We start from the raw sequence: 19,288 nt of genomic DNA on the forward strand, positions 1-19,288 counted from the left end.
ACACAAATGGCCGTTTTATTATCGTTTCTGGTAAATTATATAATACTAAAGTTGTACTAGCAAACCTGTATGCTCCTAATTTTGACACTGTTAATTTTTTGAATGTTTTTTCTCCTAACTACCAGATTTAAATTCATATTCTCTTATACTGGGTGGCGACTTTAATTGCTGGTTAGATCCCAATTTGGATCAATCGTCCCGTTACGAGATCGCCTACTAAATCTGCTTTAGCTATTCACTCTTTTCTTTCTAATTATGGTATTTCTGATATATGGCATTTACTTCATCCTACTGAGAGAGATTATTCCTTTTTTTCACATGTTCACCATACCTTTACTAGAATTGACTTTTTTAATTGATAATCAATTTATTTCATTTGTCCATTCTTGTGACTATCAGAGTATACTGATTTCTGACCATGCTCCAATTATTTTGTCTCTAAATTTTCCAGGTCTCCCTCAGAGGAATAAATATTGGCATTTTAACCCAACTTTATTATCGGACGATGATTTTCTAAAATTTACACTCTTCTTAAAAAAAGATTTAATTAGTTTTTACTGTTACATAACCCCGTAACTGGGTCACTTACCAGCAAAGATAGAGAGGTCCTTTGAAGTCTGATGGTACTATTTTTAAAAGTATTTATTGAAAAAGGGGCACAAAAGTAAGATTAATGCAAACATACAGATAATATACATCATCAATACTAAATCTAAAAGCGCGGGTATAATAATAACCAATAAGAAATAGCTCTATCGTTGTCTAGGGGATAATGTATTGTCCGATGGAAATATAAAAGTCACTCAAGTTCATTCAAGCTGCAGCGTTTTGGGTTTAAGAGAGAGACGGGTTAAACTTGCCCAGGTCTTTTATGATGCCATTCCTTTGAGTCGGGGGGAGTTGGTTTACCCATTGTTAGCTAAAAGCCGTTTTCCGTGGTACAAGCCACCAGTCCCAGGCAACGGAACTGAACGCATGTGGCCTCCTTCCAATGGCTCCCGCTATTACGGGATTGCTAGCGTTTCTTCTGGTGCGTCTGAGGGGCTGTTTCCACAGACCCTCTTTTATCCTGACTCACAGGGTCGCAGATGTCAATCAGGTTGGGGGTGATGCAATCCCTCCCTCAACCAGTCCACTTTGCCTGAGGGCTTCCACGTAGCACAGTATTTTCAATCCACAAGTTCGTCTTCCAGAGACAATTGCCATGTCCTGTAGCTTTATATTGCCGGGGGAACGAGACATTCCGCACATCTCTCTCTCATTTCCTGGGTCTCCTGACTCAACTCAATAGTGATCTTGCGATTCTCACAAAGGAGGGGGCTGCAGGCATAACATTACAATGAAAAAAGAACCCAATAAAGAAGAAGTTTGTACAGTGCAAAACAAAGGTATCAAATGCAGTTCAAAATGGTTAAAAATAAAAGCATCCATGGTAGAATCATATATAGTTAGTTACTACCCCACCCCCCCATAGCCTGACTCCAAGCCAACCTTACAATATATAGAAAAGTTAAACAGAACTTTTATCTCCACAGAGCTGTATTTATAAAAAGAAGGTATATTACCTACTACCTGGACTATAATATGTTTACACATCAAAAGCTGTAAATCTTAACTGAAAGAAGCTGGAAGTACGGGATTTATATGCAAAGGAGAAAAAGAAGGGATGGACCTTTAATCTAAGCTGGAATTATGAAAATATTTAAGAAAAGGTCCCCACAGCCTTTGGAACTTTATGTCTGAATTAAGGAGTGAATAATGAATCTTTTCAAGATCTGAACATAATATCTCTGAGCCATTGTACTCAGCATTGCTTGTTACAGTTTAAGGCCATACACAGGGCTCATATGTCTAAACCTAAATTATCGAGTAACTGTCCAGACATTAGCCCCTGTTGCGACAAGTGTAAAGGGGGCGAGGCTTCCCTTATTCATATGAATTGGATTTTCCCTGGCTTGGAGAAATACTGGAGAGATGTCTTTCTAACTTTATCCCATATACTTAATTACTATTTGGAACTTAGTCCTCTGATTGCTCTTTCCGGCACCTCGGGAGGCGTCCAATTAAACGTCCAATTAAACGTCGTGCAGTGTCTTTTGCCTCTCTTTTGGTCAGACTTCTTTGGTGGAGAGATGCTGCCCCACCCACTCATGCTCAATGGCTCAGAGAATTAACACTCTTGATGTACCATTTCAATAGCTAATATTCAGAATAGCTTACTTGGTTCTTAAAGTGCAATTCATTTCGTAAAATGGATGCCACAAGAATTGACAATGTTTAAAGTTAATCAAGAACAACATATTTATTATTTTCCACTATTAAATAGAACATAGAATTCTACAGCACATTGCAGGCCCTTATGCCTACACTGTTGTGCCAACCATGCGACCTACTTTAGAAACTGCCTAGAATTTCCCTAGAAGAAAAAAATTTCCTCTATTTTTCTAAGCTCCATGTACCTATCTAAGAGGCTCTTAAAAGACCCTATTGTATCCACTTCCACCACTGTCACTGGCAGTGCATTCCACTCATCCACCACTCTCTGTGTGAAAAACTTACTCCTGACATCCCCTCGGTACCTGTTTCCAAGTAACTTAAAACTATGTTCTTCATGTTGGCCATTTCAGCCGTGGGAAAAAGCCTCTGGCTATCAAGACGATCAATGCCCCTCAGCTTCTTATACACCTCTGTCAGGTCACCTCTCATCCTCTGTCACTCCAAAGAGAAAAGGCCAAGTTCATTCAACCTATTCTCATAAATTTACCCTCCAATCCAGGCAACATCTTTGTAAATTTCCTCTGCACTCACTCTATAGTATCCACCTCCTTCCTGTAGTGAGATGACCAGAAATTAACACAGTACTCTGACTGAGGTCTGGCCAAGGTGTTATATAGCTGTAACATTACCTCACAGCTTTTGAACTCAATCTCACGATTGATGAAGGCCAACACATCATATGCCTTCTTAACAACATGATCAACCTGCGCAGCAGCTTTGAGTGTCCTATGGACATGGACCTCAAGATCTCTCAGATCCTCCACACTGTCAGACTCTTACCATTACTATTATATTCTGAGAGACTTGCCATTAATAAACTTAAACATAAACTTAAAATTTACAGAATCACAAAACTGTTGTAACATTAGAAACACTTAAAGTTTATCTGGGCATCATAGAAAACATAATCAGTGGTAATGCCAAAAATGCATACTATTTTAGGCTCAAGTAGAAATTTATCATTACAGTCGTCAGTGTAAACATTTATAATTGTCTTAATACATGGTGATTTCATCGGGCTTAACACTTCAAGGCTTATGCATATCAGATTTGTTTCTACACACTGAGTCTAGCCAAAACTGTGCTTTTCAAGCAGAGTCACGACAGTACCTACTGTTGTTTTTGGATCAAGAAATGTCACTAATGGCAAATTAATATTTTTTTCCTCATAAATACGATTTTGCACTGTCATACTCAGCATGGAATCAAGACCAAAGCGGGAAAGGTAAGTTTCTTTAGTGAACTCTGCAGGATCAGCATTGCTGACTTCACTCAACAATTCAATAACATACTCCTCGAGAGTCTTTTGTGAATTATTGGGTAATTCTGCCATTGGATTGATTTGTGATTTACTGATTTCATCCTTCATAAGGGTATAAAATCGTGCTTTGACTGCTGGATTCTGAGAAACAACATTAGTATACAAACTGGAGAAATTAAATTTACAGAGAGCAAGCTGTGGATTGTTTTGTACGAGGGACTGTTCAAGGCACTGGTTTATTTCTGAAATTTCCAAAATCATTATCCCCTTTGATTCCAGAAATCTTTGGATGCTATCCTTATTGAGTAATAGGCCAAGGTTCAGTGCACCCCAGTTGATAGCCTGCCCTACCAGTCCCTGATTTCTCCTGTAATGCACAAAAATGTCAAGAAAAGAGTTAGCTGCAGAATAGTTTGCCTGGGCAGAATTCCCAATGAATGATGCAACTGATGAGTAGCAGACAAAGTAATCCAGTGGGAAGGATTTTGTTGTACTGTGGAGATTCAGAACTCCTGCAATCTTTGGATCCAAAACTTTAGCGAACAATGATTTATTTAGAGCTGGCATGAGGGCATCATGTAATACAACAGCACTGTGAAACACTCCTTTAATTGGGATCTTTGGGAAGGAATGACGAAAATGACTGATAGCTAACTCAACATTTGACAAGTTTGAGATATCACATGCACTGCTAGTTACAATTGTTCCAAACTGTTCCCTGAGTTTATTAAATTCTTCTTGCTTCTCAGCAGTTGGATCGCTTCGTGACAAAATAATGACATATCCTCCCCCATGTTTGGCAATAAAATTTACTGTCTCAAAGCCAAGTCCTGAAAGTCCCCCTGTCACGATATATGCTGCATCTCTATGAAAAAGTTGTTTGTGACTGTGGTACACAGGTATCTCTGAAATCTTATCATTTGTATTCAGATCCACAACTGAGACAGCTTTGCAGGTGAAGTAGGAGTCTTCCCCACGTTCACCTACAGCACAGGTCACTGAGTGAAAACTAATCCTTGGAAAATCAAGCCATTTCCTCTGTAACCGCAACGATCTCATCCACTTATAAACATCATCAGCAGATTTTTTCAGATAACACTTTTTCAGTATGTTAGCTACCTTCAAGAAATGAATTTGGACATTTTCCTTTTCATAACCAAGAATGTTCTCACAAGTTTCAAATGCTTGGTTGTTGTCAATGAGAACAACAACATAGCCAGCAGAAGAGTTGTTAACAACCCTTGTGACTAGAGCTGCTTTAACAGGTGGCAGGAAAAGCAATGCATCGGAATGAGGATATGTTTGTGAAAAGTCACTAGGTTCTGTTTGAACCTGTACTTTCCAGCCCAGTGACTCAGCTGTCAGAGACAGCACTTTACTGAGACAAGATTCTGGGCTGGAGGAGAGAATTGACAAGCACTTGGGATGCTTAGCAGAAGGTAAAATGTTATGGAGTATTTCCCAGGCAATTATGAAGTATGAGACACAGGGTGTCTGCTTCAGAAATGGAATGTTGCTGCTTCGGAAACAAACGGATGCAGGAAGACTCACTGTTGAAAATGTAGCAACGGGGTAGCACGTAACAACATGATCTCCTACTTTGCAGGACTTCACATCTTTGCTGACTGCTGTGACTGTACCACTGAAGTCCAGAGCAATTAGCTCATGTCCTTTAGTTACAGTTGTGTTCCAGTACAATGTCTGTCCAAAGTTCACAGCAGAGACACTGACTGGGAAATAATCTGAAGAATGAATGCACATTGCATCAATTTTGACATAAACTGTTTGTTTTACAGGCTCTGTCACTTTCCATTTTTGTGGCTTTGCATGAAGATCTACAATTTTGTAAGGATTCATTGTGTGGAAAGCTACGTTTTCATAACCAGAATACGGTACAAAGCTGAAAATATTGTTGGAATTTATAGTAGCTGCTCGTTTGACACATGAAACATGTACCTTACCTAGTCGAATCATTACTTCAGGGTAATTATGAGGCAGGCTGATTACATCAGCTAGAACGGCAATATCTGCCTCATTAGCAGAGCCAATGTCTATCAGCTGAAAAGAAATCTCTTGAAGTTCTACAAGGCATGTTCTGGTCATTCCCCATAAGGCAAAACCTGCAGTGATTTGATCCACTGCATTTTCAGATGTCCTGTAGGTGATGGTTCTAACAGACTTTGAGGATTTTTTCCCTTGGACCAGTAGAAGTATTTGCCGATAGACCTCACAGCAGCTGCTGACATGGTCCACTACTGCTTTACTGTTCTGGTTAGTTATGTTTTTCATGCCCCACAAGAACAACACTTCATCAAAGCTGTTCAAATCAGTCACATAGTACTGTTGCAAAATCTGTGTGACTTCTCTATCCATCAAAGTCTCTGGATCCTGGTAAGGAACATAAAAGGACTGCTTATGCAGGTGCTTTTGCAGACCTTTAGCAATCCCAATGTTATCAGCAAATACTAATGATTTTGGTGTAGAACGACGGTCTACTTCTTTTGCAAGCTGATCAATCTCCTCCCAAGTATTTTCATAGGAAATGTCATTAAATCCTGTGGAATTGCCTTGCCCAAGGAACGTAATTCTGACATTTTTTAATTCAGCAATTACTGTGCCCTTTCTATCTGTAAATGCCCCAGAAACTTCATAAAATTCTGCAGTGTTTTTATAGGTTCTCATGTATATTATCATTTCCTGTTGCATTGGTTGACATACCACCAAACTCCCAATGGAAGTTGGGAACCCCACTCTCAAGCCTGACGTTTTCATTGCCAGAATAGCAACCATTTGCATGTAGTAATCTGAGATAACTGGATGAATGCAATATTCATGCATCTGTGGGATGAGTTCATCAGGTACTGTAACATATGTTATAGCTTCCTGTAGTTCATCTGAGCAGAACACATCTCCAAGGTTTCTGAAGACTGAACTATACTGAAAGCCTAAAGCGGAGATAGTTACATAGATATTTTCTGCCTTTATCCTTACATTAGCTCTTTGCAAAATATGGTCAATTGAAAGAATATTTTCTTCAACCATGCATTCCATGCTTTGGTGAACTTCTCCTTTTGCGTAAGAGACAGTTGATGCCATAACAGTAAATTCAGTCACTTTGTCTTTCCTGTTAAGATGGACCTTGAGCTCTGTTGAGTTTGGCTGCACAATACAGGGATTCAAGAAAGAAATACTCAATTGGCACAACCTGAGGGGTATCTTTGGTTTAATACTTGCCAATGTAGATGCTAATGCAAGCTCAACGTGCATGGAGCCAGGTAATATTGGCACTCCATTGTTCTTGTGCTCCAACAGGTATGGTGCTTTTGTTAATGTGAGGTTGTACTCATACTCCTTTCTATCTCTGCTTGAACTACTGAGAAGAGGATGTGTTATAGATGACACTTCTTTGTCACCATACCTAAAATCTTCAAAATTAATGTTAGGCTTAGTGCGATCAAACTTATAACATGGATACAATGTTGGAACAATCTCACATTTCTCAAAGATATTTTGCCAATTAGGATTGTATCCCATTTGGAAAAGCCCTGACAAAACTGAAAGCAGGGTTTCATAATCTCTTTGTGGCTGCACTGCAGGGAAAACCTGAGCCCCATTTCCCACAATGTCTTTGATGTATCTCTGTAAGGCCCTTCGAGGTCCTATTTCAATAAACACAGCATCTTTTACCTCCTCAACAGCAGCTCTAATGGCTTGTTCAAAAAGAACAGGTACTTCTATGTTTCTGGACCAATACTTCCCTGTCACACAGTCATCTCCTGCAACCAACTTCCCAGTAACAGTGGAAATTACTTTAATCTTTGTTTCGTGTTTCTCTAAGTTAGTGATACTCTCTTCCACTTGGTTTAAAATTGGTTCCATCAAATGACTGTGATATGCTGCAGGGACATCCAGAAAGCGAAGGAATACATTTTTGTCACCAAATGAACTGTGTAAATCTGCATGCAATCTGTCTATTGCATCGGCATCTCCTGACACTGTGCATGACGAGGGACTATTGAATGCAGCAATGCAGAGTCTCCCTGAATAGGAATCAAGCTTATCTGACACTTTTTTCACAGGCAAATTACTAACCACCAACATTTTCCCTCCTGTTACCATTGATTGTAAAGCACTTCTGTGGTAAAGCACCTTTACAGCATCTTGTAATGAAAGTATTCCAGCACAATATACTGCAGCTACTTCTCCAACTGAGTGTCCAATGACAATGTCAGGCTCAATTCCCCAGAACTTCAGAAGAGTCACTATTGCTACTTGGATGCCAAAGAGTATTGGCTGTGCTACGTCTGGTTTTGTCAAGTCATCACAGTCATTCTCTATTAACTCCATTAAGTTAATGTCTGTGTATTGTTGGAGCATCCTGTCTATCTCATTGATCTGTGCCCTGAACCTCGGTTCTATTTGTAGAAGCTGTTTGCACATACCTTGATATAAAACACCGTTGCCACAAAACACAAATATCAATTTAACATCAGCTTTGCTCTGAGCCACTTCACTATCTACAGCTGACCTAAGGTGCTGTTGGAGATGCCCAAGGGAAGAAGCAATAAATGCTTTCCTGTATCTGTAATTCTTATGGCTTCTTCTACATGCAGATGTGTACGCCAAGTTGTGAAGAATTACATCGTCACTTTCCATTATTTGGTTACTTGTATCCTTTATCATCATTCTCACTGAATTCTGGGAGACAGCGGAAAGCACCAATATTTCAAATGGTTTTTGTACAGAGTTTCGACCAGAATCTTGCTTGAAATGCCTTACAACTACATGAGCATTTGTCCCTCCAAATCCAAATGAGTTGATCCCTGCCATCTTCCCTTTCTCCCCGTTTCCTTCCCAGTTCACCACACTAGTTGGAATATGTAGGTTCAGATCTTTTGTATTGATGCTCGAGTTCTCCTTGGAGTAGTGGAGTGATGGTACAATCTTTCCATGATGCATCATGAGGAGAACTTTAATTAAACCTGCAGCTCCTGCGGCTGATTCTGTGTGACCAATGTTTCCTTTGACTGACCCCATTGTAAGTGGAGGGAAATCTGAGTGTCTGGATTGTGCAATAACACTTGATATGCTGGCTGCTTCAGTCGGATCACCAGCTGGTGTTCCGGTTCCATGAGCCTCCACGTACTGAATCTGTGAAGGGTCAACACTTCTGGGGTAAATACCCCTCAGTAACTCTTCTTGCTGCTTTTGGGAGGGTCTGGTGATAGGTGTGACTGCTCTGCCATCCTGGTTGATTGCACTACGGACTATTACACCCCAAATATAGTCGTGGTCCTTCTGAGCCTGTTGATAGGATTAACGAGTATGTCAATATTAAAGAAATAGTTTTCCAATAAACACCAATATTTAAATACACTTTGTAGACATAAAAAGAATCTGATTAAATGTGTTACCTTTGCGAGCGGCTTTAACAGCAAAATGCCACAACCTTCGCCTCTTCCGTACCCATTGGCTTCGTTGGAAAATGGTTTGCTCATTCCATCTGGAGATATCATTTTTGCTTTGCTGAGTGCTACATTGATTCTCGGCTCAATAATACAGCTCACACCCCCACAAACTGCCATCTCACAATCACCTGAGACACAAATGGGAATTTGAACAGAGTCCATGTGAATCCAAATGTACAAGGGAAGGTTTGAATAAAATAATTTGTCATAAAAAATTGTCGAAGAACAGTTCAGACCCTGAACAGTGTTGCTGAGCAGAGTGATCATGAGGTCCAAGTTCGTACCTCCTTGAAAGTGGCTTCACAGTTCAATCCGGAGGTTGAGAAGTCTTATGTAATACTGACTTTAATAGTTGTGGCACTGAGTTCAAAAGTCAAGATGTATATAGCAACTTTATAGAACTCTGGTTGCTGCAGTGAAAAGGAGTTTTGACAATAGAAACGCCAGGCAGGATAGTGGATTGTTCCTCTTACGGCTTGTGGGAAAACAGAGTCCCTAATCATTATAACTGTGTGAAGTGCATCCAGCTGCAGCTTCTAACAAACCATGTTAAGGAGTTGGAGCTGGAACTGGATGAACTCCAGATCATTCGGGAGACTGAAGGGGTGATAGATACGATATATAGAGAGGTAGTTACAGCCAAGGTACAGGATGTATGAGACTGGCTTACAGTCAGGAAGGGGAAAGTGGTTAAGGACCCACTGAGGCCAACCCCCTCAGCAGCAAGTATATCACTTTGGATACTGTTGGTGGTGTTGACCTCATAGAGGAAAATCACAGTGGTCAGGTCTCTAACACAGGGTCTGTCTCTGTGACTCAGACGGAAAGTGGGGAGCAAAGGCACACTCTGGTGATAGGGGATTTGTTAGTTAGGGGAACAGACAGGAGGACTGTGAGTGAGAATGAGATTCCCAGATGGTATTTTGCTTCCTGCGTGCCAGGGTCCGGGATATCTTGGACCAAGTCCTCAGCATTCTTTAAACTGGAGGGTGAACAGACAGAGGTAATTATCCATGTAGGTACCAATGTTCTGCATAGGGAGTTCAGGGATTTTGGTGCTAAGTTAAAGGGCAGGACCTCTAGGGTTGTGATCTGACAATTGCTACCCATTCCGCGTGATAGTGAGGCCAGAACTAGGAAGATTATGCAGCTTAATACATGTCTAAACAGTGTAGGAGGGAGTACAGAAGATTTTTGGATCATTCAGTTCTCTTCCAGGGAAGGGATGGTTTGCGCCTGTACTGGAGGGGGACTAATAACCTAATGGGAAGGTTTGTTAATGCTGCAAATTGGGGTTTAAACAAGAGTTGCAGGGAGATGGGAACCAGAACCAGTTAGTGGAGAGATTGAGGAGGAAGATGTTAGGAAGACTTCAGACCAAGTTAGGATTCAAAGAGTTGAGCATGGTGTGACTAGTGTCCTGAGCTGCCTATATTTCAATGCAAGAAGTATCATAGGAAAGGTGGATAATTGTGCTACAGATGAGGTAACTGGTTTATAGAGGCAATGTGTAGCAAGGAGAGGCTGTTGATAGGGCAAATTTGCCATCAACAGGATGAATTGCAATGTAACTGTTGAATCATCATGGGTAGAGCTAAGGAACTGCAAGGGTAAAAAGATCCTGATGGGAGTGGTATACAGACCCCCAAACAGTAGAAAGGATGTTGGCTACAAATTACAACTGGTGTTAGAAAATGCATGCCAAAAGGGCAATGTTACAATAATCATTGGAGACTTCAATATGCAGGTAGATTGGGAAAATCAGGTTGGTGCTAGATTTCATGAGGGGTAATTTCTAGAGTGGCTATGAAATGGCTTTTTAGAGCAGCTCATGGTTGAGCCCACTGGGGAATTAGCTATTCTGGATTGACCATAAGACCATATGATTTGGAGCAGAATTAGGCGATTTAGCCCAACAAGTTGGTTCCGCCATTTCAGCATGGCTGATCCAATTTTCATCTCAGCCCCAACCTCCTGCCTACTCTCCATATCCCTTCATGCCCTGACCAATCAGGAATCTATCAACCTCAGCTTTAAATATACATAAAGATTTGGCTTCCAGAGCAGCCTGTGGCAAAGAATTCCACAGATTCACCACTCTCTGACTAAAGAAATTCCTCCTCATCTCTGTTCCAAAAGGACACCCCTGTATTCTGAGGCTGTGCCTTCGGATCTTAGACTCTCTCACCAAAGGAAACATCCTCTCCACAGCCATTCTATCAAGACCTTACACCATTCAATAGATTTCAATGAGGTAACCCCACAATCCTCTGAATTCTAGTGAATGCAGGACCAGAGCCATCAAGCACTCTTCGTATGACAAGCCATTCCATCCTGGAATCTTTTCATGAAACTCCTTTGAACTATCTCCAGTTATAGTACATCCTTTCTAAGATAAGGAGCCCAGACCTGCTCACAATATTGTAAGGAAGGCCCCACCAGTAAAGATCAACATTACATCCATGCTTTTATATTCTAGTCATCTTGAAATGAATGCTAACATTGCATTTGCCTTCCTCACCACAGACTCAACCTGCAAACTAACCTTCAGGGAATTCTGTACAAGGACTCCTAAGTCCCTTTCAATCTCTAAATGGAGAGAAAATACATAAAAGTTAAGGTGCAAAGTGACTTGAGGTTGGTGGCAGTGGATGGGAGATCCCCAGAGCTAATAAGATCAGTGATGGTGTGGGAAACAATGGCTTGGTGTCAATTGACTGAAGCATTTTTGTAAGACTCCATTCAACTTTCTTCAGATGGAGCTAAGTGAAACTACAGTATGAACAATTAAATTTATTTCATCCATTATAGTAACAAGAGTAAAAGCAACAGAACAAAAAAAAAATCCTTGTACCTTGCTTAATGGCCTGAGCAGCATAATGTAAAGCAACAAGCGATGAGGAGCACGCTGTATCAATAGCCAGTGATGGTCCAGTAAGGTTGAAAACAAAAGAAATCCTATTTGCCGCAATACTCATTGCTGACCCTGTCCCGTTATAATGGGTGATTTTGTTAGCGGCACTGTTTGAAATCCCCTCAAAATCACGATTCATGAGACCTAAAGAGAAGACAATGATAAAGTGTCAAATGAGAATTGCATATACGTTTGCACAGGTTATGCAATGTGTCACACTGTGTAGAAATTCCAACACTCATTGGGAATCACTAATAAAATTACTTCCATAATAAAGCAACACACACAAAATGCTTGTGGAATGCAGTAGGCCAGGCAGCATCTATAGGAAGAAGTACAGTTGATTTTTCGGGCCGGGACCCTTTGTCAGGACTAACTGAAAGAAAAGATATTAAGAGATTTGAAAGTATGAGGGGGAGGGGGAGATCCATAATTTTAGGAGAAGACAGGATGGGGTGGGGTGAAGCTAAGAGCTGGAAAGGTAATAGGCAAAAGGGACACAGAGCTGGAGAAGGGAAAGGATCATGGGATGGGAGGCCTAGGGAGAAAGAAAGCGGGAGGGGAGCACCAGAGGGAGATGGAGAACAGGCAAAAAGTGAGTGTGACAGGGGCAGAGAGAGAGAGAGAGAAAAAAAATAGGAGGGGGGGAATAAATAAATAAATAAGGAATGGGGTAAGAAGGGGAGTAGGTGCACTAACAGAAGTTAGAGAAATCAATGTTCATGCCATCAAGTTGGAGGCTACCCAGATGGAATATAAAATGTTGTTCCTCCAACCTAAGTGTGGCTTCATCTTGACAGTAGAGGAGGCCATGGATAGACATATCAGAATGGGAATGAGACATGCAATTAAAATGTGTGGCCACTGGGAGATCCTGCTTTCTCTGGCAGACAGAGTGTAGGTGTTCAGCGAAATGGTCTCCCAATCTGCGTTGTGTCTCTGTCCACCAGAGACAGATCTCCATTTCAATTCTGACCCTCACTTGCACACTTTCCATCAGCCTCATAAAATACAGACAATTGCTAAGGAAATGGCAAGTTGCCACCCCTTGTGCCACAACGTGCCAAAAGGAACATCAACAACATCTCTGAAGATCTATACTGGGTCAGAAGACATGCCAGCGGATATATTTCATGAGGAAATTGAGGAGACTTGGTATGTCACTGAAGCTTCTAACAAATTTGTGCAAATGGAGAGCATTCTGACTAGTCCCATCATCATCTGCTATGGAGGCACCAATGCATAGGATGAGAAAAAGCTGCATTGGGTTGCAAACTCAGTCAGTTCCAATATGGATAATCACCTCCCCACAATCAAGGACACCTCCAAAAGGCAACCTCAAGAAGGCATTATTCATCATGAATGACTTGCATCAACCAAGACACGCCCTCTTCTCATTGCTGTTATCAATGAGGAGATTCAGGAGCCTGAAAACACACACTCAATATTTTAGGAACAGCCTCATCCCTTCCACCATCAGATTTCTGAAGAGTCCATGAACCATCAACTTCACAATTTTTGCACTATTTATATTTTTATATACAGTTTACTCTTATTGTAGCTGAAATACAAATAATGAAGCAAGTTTGAGGGTTTAAACAACTCACTCTGGTTTACATTGTCTGGCAATGTCTACTCACCAATAAAAACACCTGTTTTACTCCCACTGATGTTTTCCATAGGCATCCCTGCATTCTCAAACACTTTGTACGTGCACTCCAACAGAAGTTTCTGCTGTGGGTCCATACTATTGGCCTCAGTTTGACTTATGTTAAAGAGCTTGTGATCAAATTCATTAAACCTGTTAGTTAAACAGAAAGTCCATGTTAACTGCCGGCTGGTGATATTCTGCAGTGCCCAGCTGTTCATATACTGTAACTCCATCTGATGATTTTTGAAGAAAACAGAAGGTCACCTAAACAGAAGTTTACTACAGCTGGTTCTTCTACCGATTTTTTACATTCTGGAAAAGTTTCAGTGAAATTCATCTGCAATTAATCTGCTTGAAAATTATTTTAATAGAGAAATGTAAAGTTATGCCTTATTTTAAAAGTTTGATCAATGAGAAGCAATAAAGTAAGGCCAGCATAATTTGAAGGCAAATGTCAGATCAGCGGTATTTCACTTAAATGTCATTTATAGTCAGGCTGAAAATGACTTATATTTGTTTCCAGTACCTAACTTTGCTTTAGCTCACTACTTTAACCAACCTTCGCTGATTCAACCATTTTGCACTGATTGTTCCATCCACTTTCTTACTGGTAGATTCTACTGATGACTTACACCTCTGATTCATGGTTAAAATCTTTGTATAGCATTGCAATGGTGATTTACTTGTGAATTCAAATAGACCTCAAGAATATTCCATCACTCAAAATTGATTTATAATTATTAATATTTTGATCATTCAGTTTGTCATTTTGTGAAATGCTTCATACTTCATTACCCTTCAATTAAACTTGCTCGTTTTGTGATCATTTTTCCTGTTTTGTTGTCGTCAGTGTCATGCCAGAACTTTGTATCAAAACGATTTGCTGGAATATCATCCACACAATTTCTTCCCTCAAGAAGGACTTTCCAGAAATTATCAATGCCTTCTCCTGGAATATAAAGAAAAAACTTTTAGATAATAACCATTTTGTAATTGATGAGCCAGGATATAGTTGCTCATCCTTAGTTGCCTTTGAGGAGGTGGTGGTGAGCTGCCTTCTTGAATCACTGCAGTTCTTCATGTGTGGGTATACTCAAAATGAGTCATTGTTTGAATAGTGAGTGAGACCGTGACATTGCACAGGGAAGGAGCCATTTGAAAACAACTTTTGTCAGGAGTGAGTCATTGTTTGAAGTAGGAAGTGAAAGAGAGAGAGAGAGACATCTTACAGGGCAGAAGACATTTGAAAGCATCAAGTCTCATCAGGAGTGATTCTTATTTGAGCCAATAAGTAGAAGGGACATAAGTGGAGTGGGCATTGTCAGGGCAGCCATTGTTAGGGTGGTCTGGCTTCGGCTCTACAGGCTTTGATAAGAAAGGGCATAGACTCGAAGTGCTGAGTCATTTGGAGTCATTTAGTTGGTTGTAGAACATAAGCTTAAGGAGTTAGAGCCAAAGGTGTAACAAGTATAGGCAAGACGATTGTTAAGCCTGTGGAATGCTCCTGTATGATTACCTAATTACCTAATGGTCTCCCTGATGACTACATCTGTAGGAAGTGCTCCCAACTTCAGCTCTTGATTGATAAGATCAAGGAAATTGAGCTAGAGCTGGATGTTCTCGGGACCATTTGGGAGGGTGAAAATCTCATAGAAGAGACTTTTATTGTGGTGATCACACCCAGGGTTCAGGCTTTAGATAGTAGATGGTGATCACCAGGTGATGTAAGCAGACAGAGCAGGGTTTTCCTGTGGCCAGTCCCCTCAGCAATAATTATACCCCTTTGGATACTGCTGGGGTCGGGGGTGACCTATCATGGCACAGCAGCACCAGCCAGGCCAGTGGCAGTAGAATGCTGATGAGGTGGTTTTTTTAGAGCAGCTTGTGGTCGGGAAAAACATTTGGGAAAAGATCATTCTGGATTTGGTGTTGTGTAATGACCCAGATTTGATTGGGGGAGCTTAAGGTACAGGAACCCTCAGGAACTGGTGATTGTAATATATTGGAATTTACCCCACTGTTTGAGAGGGAGGAGATAAAGTCAGACATATTAGTACTACAGTGGAGTAAAGGGAATTACAGAGACATGAGAAAGGAACTGGGCAAATTTGATTGGAAGGGGACTATCAGGGACGCACACAGAACAGCAATGTTGCCAGGACAAGGGTGACGATGAACCCAAGTGCAGGACACAGTCATGGAGGCAGAGTCATGAGGTATTAGCACCATTGTAAACGGGGAACCGGTACCCAGGAGAGTTTTTACACGGAGACAAGTTTTAAGTAGAGTAACCAGGAAATAATACAGAGCTTAGAACTGACAGTCCTGAGGAATCAGGAAATGATGTTTAATCACACTAGAGTTGACCAACGAACTGGCAAAGCGTGGCTGTGATGCCCGAGTTTTATCCTCTGTTCACTAATGGGAAACAGGTACGCGGTAATTAATGGAACTAGCAATCATTGGGAATCAACCGACAGGAATTAAGGCACAATCAATGAGATAATAGCAAGATGGAGAGTTGCCAGACGGGACCATGACAAGCAATGGTTGGAGTTTCTGGGAAAAATTGGAAGGTGCACGATGGTTATATCACAATGATGAAGAAGTACTCTAAAGGGAGGATGAGGCAACCATGGCTGACAAGGGAAGTCAAAGACAGTATGAAAACAAAAGAGAGGGCATACAATATAGCAAAAAATAGTTGGAAATCAGAGGATTCATAAGCTTTTAAAGCCAACAGAAGGGAACTAAAAGAAGCCACAAGGTGAGAAAAGATAAAATATGAAGGTAAGTTAGCCAACAATATAAACGAGGATACCAAAAGTATTTTCAGATACATAAAGAGTAAAAGACTGACAAAAGTGGACCATTGGAAATTGATACTGCAGAGTTAGTGATGGGAGACAGAGAAGTGGTGGATGAATGTAATAAGTATTTTGCAACAGTCTTCACTGTGGAAGACATTAGCAGTATGTCAGACAGTGTCAGGGGGCAGAAGTGAGTGTAGTTGCTATTACTAGAGAGAAGGTGTTTGGGAAGCTGAAAGGTCTGAAGGTAGATAACTCACCTGGATTAGGTGAACAACATCACAGGATTCTGACAGAGGTAGGTATAGAGATTGTGGAGGCAATAGTAATGATCATTCAAGAATCACTAGATTCTAGAATGGTTCTGGAGAACTGAAAAATTGCAATTGTCACTCCTCGAAGAAGGGAGGGAGGCAAAAAAAATGAAAGTATAGGCCAGTTAGCCTGACCTCAGTGGTTGGGAAGATGTTGGAGTCCATTATTCAGGATGAGGTTTCAGTATACTTGGATGCACGTGATAAAATAACCCAAAGTCAGCATGGTTTCTTTAAAGGGAAATATTGCCTGACAAATCTGTTGGAAATCTTTGAGGAAACAAAAAATCAGGATAGACAAAGTAAGTGGATGTTGTTTACTTCAATTTTTAGAAGACCTTTGACAAGGTGCCACATGTAAGGTGTTTCAAAAGATAAGAGCCCATGGTATTGCATGAAAGTTACTGGCATGGGTAGAATATTGACTAACTGCCAGGATGCAAAAGGTAGGAATAAAAGAGGCCTTTCCTGACTGGCTGCCGGTGGAGTCTGTATATGGATTATTTTTTTCATGTTCTATGTTGGTGATTTGGATAATGGCTTTCTGGCTAACTTTGCAGATGATACAAAGATAGAAGTAGGGACAGATAGTGTTGAGGAAGCAGGGTCTCTGCGGAGGACTTATACAGACTGGGAGAATGGCCAAAGAAGTGCCAGATGGAATATAGTGTATGGAAGTTATTCCTGTTGGTGTAAGGAATAAAATCAGAGGTGATAAGGGACCTCAGAGTCCTTCTGCAGGATTCCCTAAAGATTAACCTGAAGGTTGAGTCAGTGATGAGGAAGGCAAATAAATTATTAGCATTCATTTTGCGAGAACTAGAATGTAAGTGTAAGGATGTAATGCTCAGATTTTAGAAGGCATTGGTCAGACCAGACTTGGAGTATTGTGAGCAGCTTTTGGCCCTTTATCTGAGAAAAGACGTGCTGGAATTGGAGGGAGTCAGAGGAGGTTCATGAGAATGAATCCTGGAATACAATGGTTAACATATGACAAACACGAGAAAATCTGCAGACACTGGAGATCCAAAGCAACCTACACAAAATGCTGGAGGAACTCATGTCAGGCAGCATCTTTGGACAAGAGTAAACAGTCATTGTTCCGGGCAGAGACCATTCATCAGGAGTGTTATCACAAAGAAGGCATGGCATCACCTCTTCTGCCTTAGACATTTGTGCGGTTTCAGCATGTCATCTAAAAATTTGAAAACTTCTATAGGTACAAAGAGGAGGGTATCTTGACTGGTTGCATCATGGCCTGGTATGGAACAGAAAAGACAGCAGAAAGTGGCTGTCACAGCTCGGTCCATCACAGACAAAGCCCACCCTAGAATTGAATACATTTACAAAGAGTGCCATCTAAGAAAGCAGTGAAGATTATCGAACACCCCACCATCCAGTCCATGCCCTCTTTTCACTGCTACCGTTATGCTGGATATACAGAAGCCTTAAGGCCCAAATCAACATCTATTACCCGACAAGCACCAGGCTCAAGAACTGGCACAGATAACTTCAATCACCACCACTCTGAACCTGCAGTCTCATTTTCAAAACTCTTTACAACTCAAGTTCACAGTATTATTTTTTTATGTGCACAGTTTGTCTTCTTTTGCACATTCATTCTTTGTTAGTCCTTGTTTTTCCCTTATTAATGTGTGCAATGAAATGAATCTCAATGTAATACATGGTAAAATGTACATACTTTAATAATATATTTACTTTGGAACATAAGCAGGGAGTTCATTGATAGTGGACTGGTCTTTGCCTGCAGATTTCAGGTTCTGGTTTCACACCTGATAACTGAGCACAAAAGGCTCAGCTAACATTTTCAGGAAATGTCACAGGAAATATTGTTTTGGGATATGATGTTAAACTTAGGCCCTATTTGCTCTCTCAATCAGCCACAAAATGTCATGCAGATGCTACCAGACCGGCTGAGTTTCTCCATCATTTTGTGGGTGTTACTTTGGATTTCCAGCATCTACAGAATTTCTTGAGCTCCTGAATATACATTATGTATGACAAAATATGGATCTTGCATGTGAATATGGAGGTGCTGCTACTTGCCACAATGCATTATGATTTAAAACCCAACTGTCTATGACCTCATAAATAAAAGAATGAAAATTGCTTCAACATATGTTCATGTGAAAATGGCAAACCACCAGCTTTATTAATAATAGCTCATCAAGAGTTTTCTGATGAAAACAGGGATTGATATGGTAACTGCTCTGCCAAAGGACACAAGAGAGTTGTGGATCAGCTCCGCAGATCATGAAAAACAATCTCCCCTCCATGGATGCTGTCTAAACCTGTTCACTACCCTACGGAAGCCAACAGAATAAACGATCCTTCCCACCTCAGACATTCTCTCTTCTCCCCTTCCATCAGGCAAAAGATATAAAAGTTTGAAAATATATACCACCAGGCTGAAGGACACTTTCTATACCACCATTGTATGATTATTGAACGGACCTTTGGATGAAATTGACCTCACAATCTACGCCATCATTTGCCCTGCACCTTATTGGCTTCTTGCAATGCACATTATCTGTGACTGTAACACTTTATTCTGCATTCTGTTGTTGCTTTT

At 40.7% G+C, this 19,288-nt stretch overlaps 1 protein-coding gene across 1 annotated transcript in view; it reads right to left on the reverse strand.

The window, feature by feature from the left end:
- Positions 1-659: 659 nt before the first annotated feature.
- Positions 660-19,288, reverse strand: part of LOC132395140 (uncharacterized) — a 102,431-nt gene continuing 83,802 nt past the window's right edge. Inside the window, exons 5-9 of the mRNA XM_059971440.1 lie at positions 14,367-14,520; positions 13,561-13,721; positions 11,861-12,064; positions 8,953-9,134; positions 660-8,842 (exon numbers count right to left, since the gene is read on the reverse strand). Of these exons, the coding sequence (XP_059827423.1) occupies positions 3,347-8,842; positions 8,953-9,134; positions 11,861-12,064; positions 13,561-13,721; positions 14,367-14,520 (6,197 nt within the window). The 3' untranslated portion in view covers positions 660-3,346. The remainder of the gene's footprint in view (positions 8,843-8,952; positions 9,135-11,860; positions 12,065-13,560; positions 13,722-14,366; positions 14,521-19,288) is intronic.

Source organism: Hypanus sabinus, chromosome 6, assembly GCF_030144855.1.
Source record: "Hypanus sabinus isolate sHypSab1 chromosome 6, sHypSab1.hap1, whole genome shotgun sequence".
Lineage (NCBI taxonomy): Eukaryota > Metazoa > Chordata > Chondrichthyes > Myliobatiformes > Dasyatidae > Hypanus > Hypanus sabinus.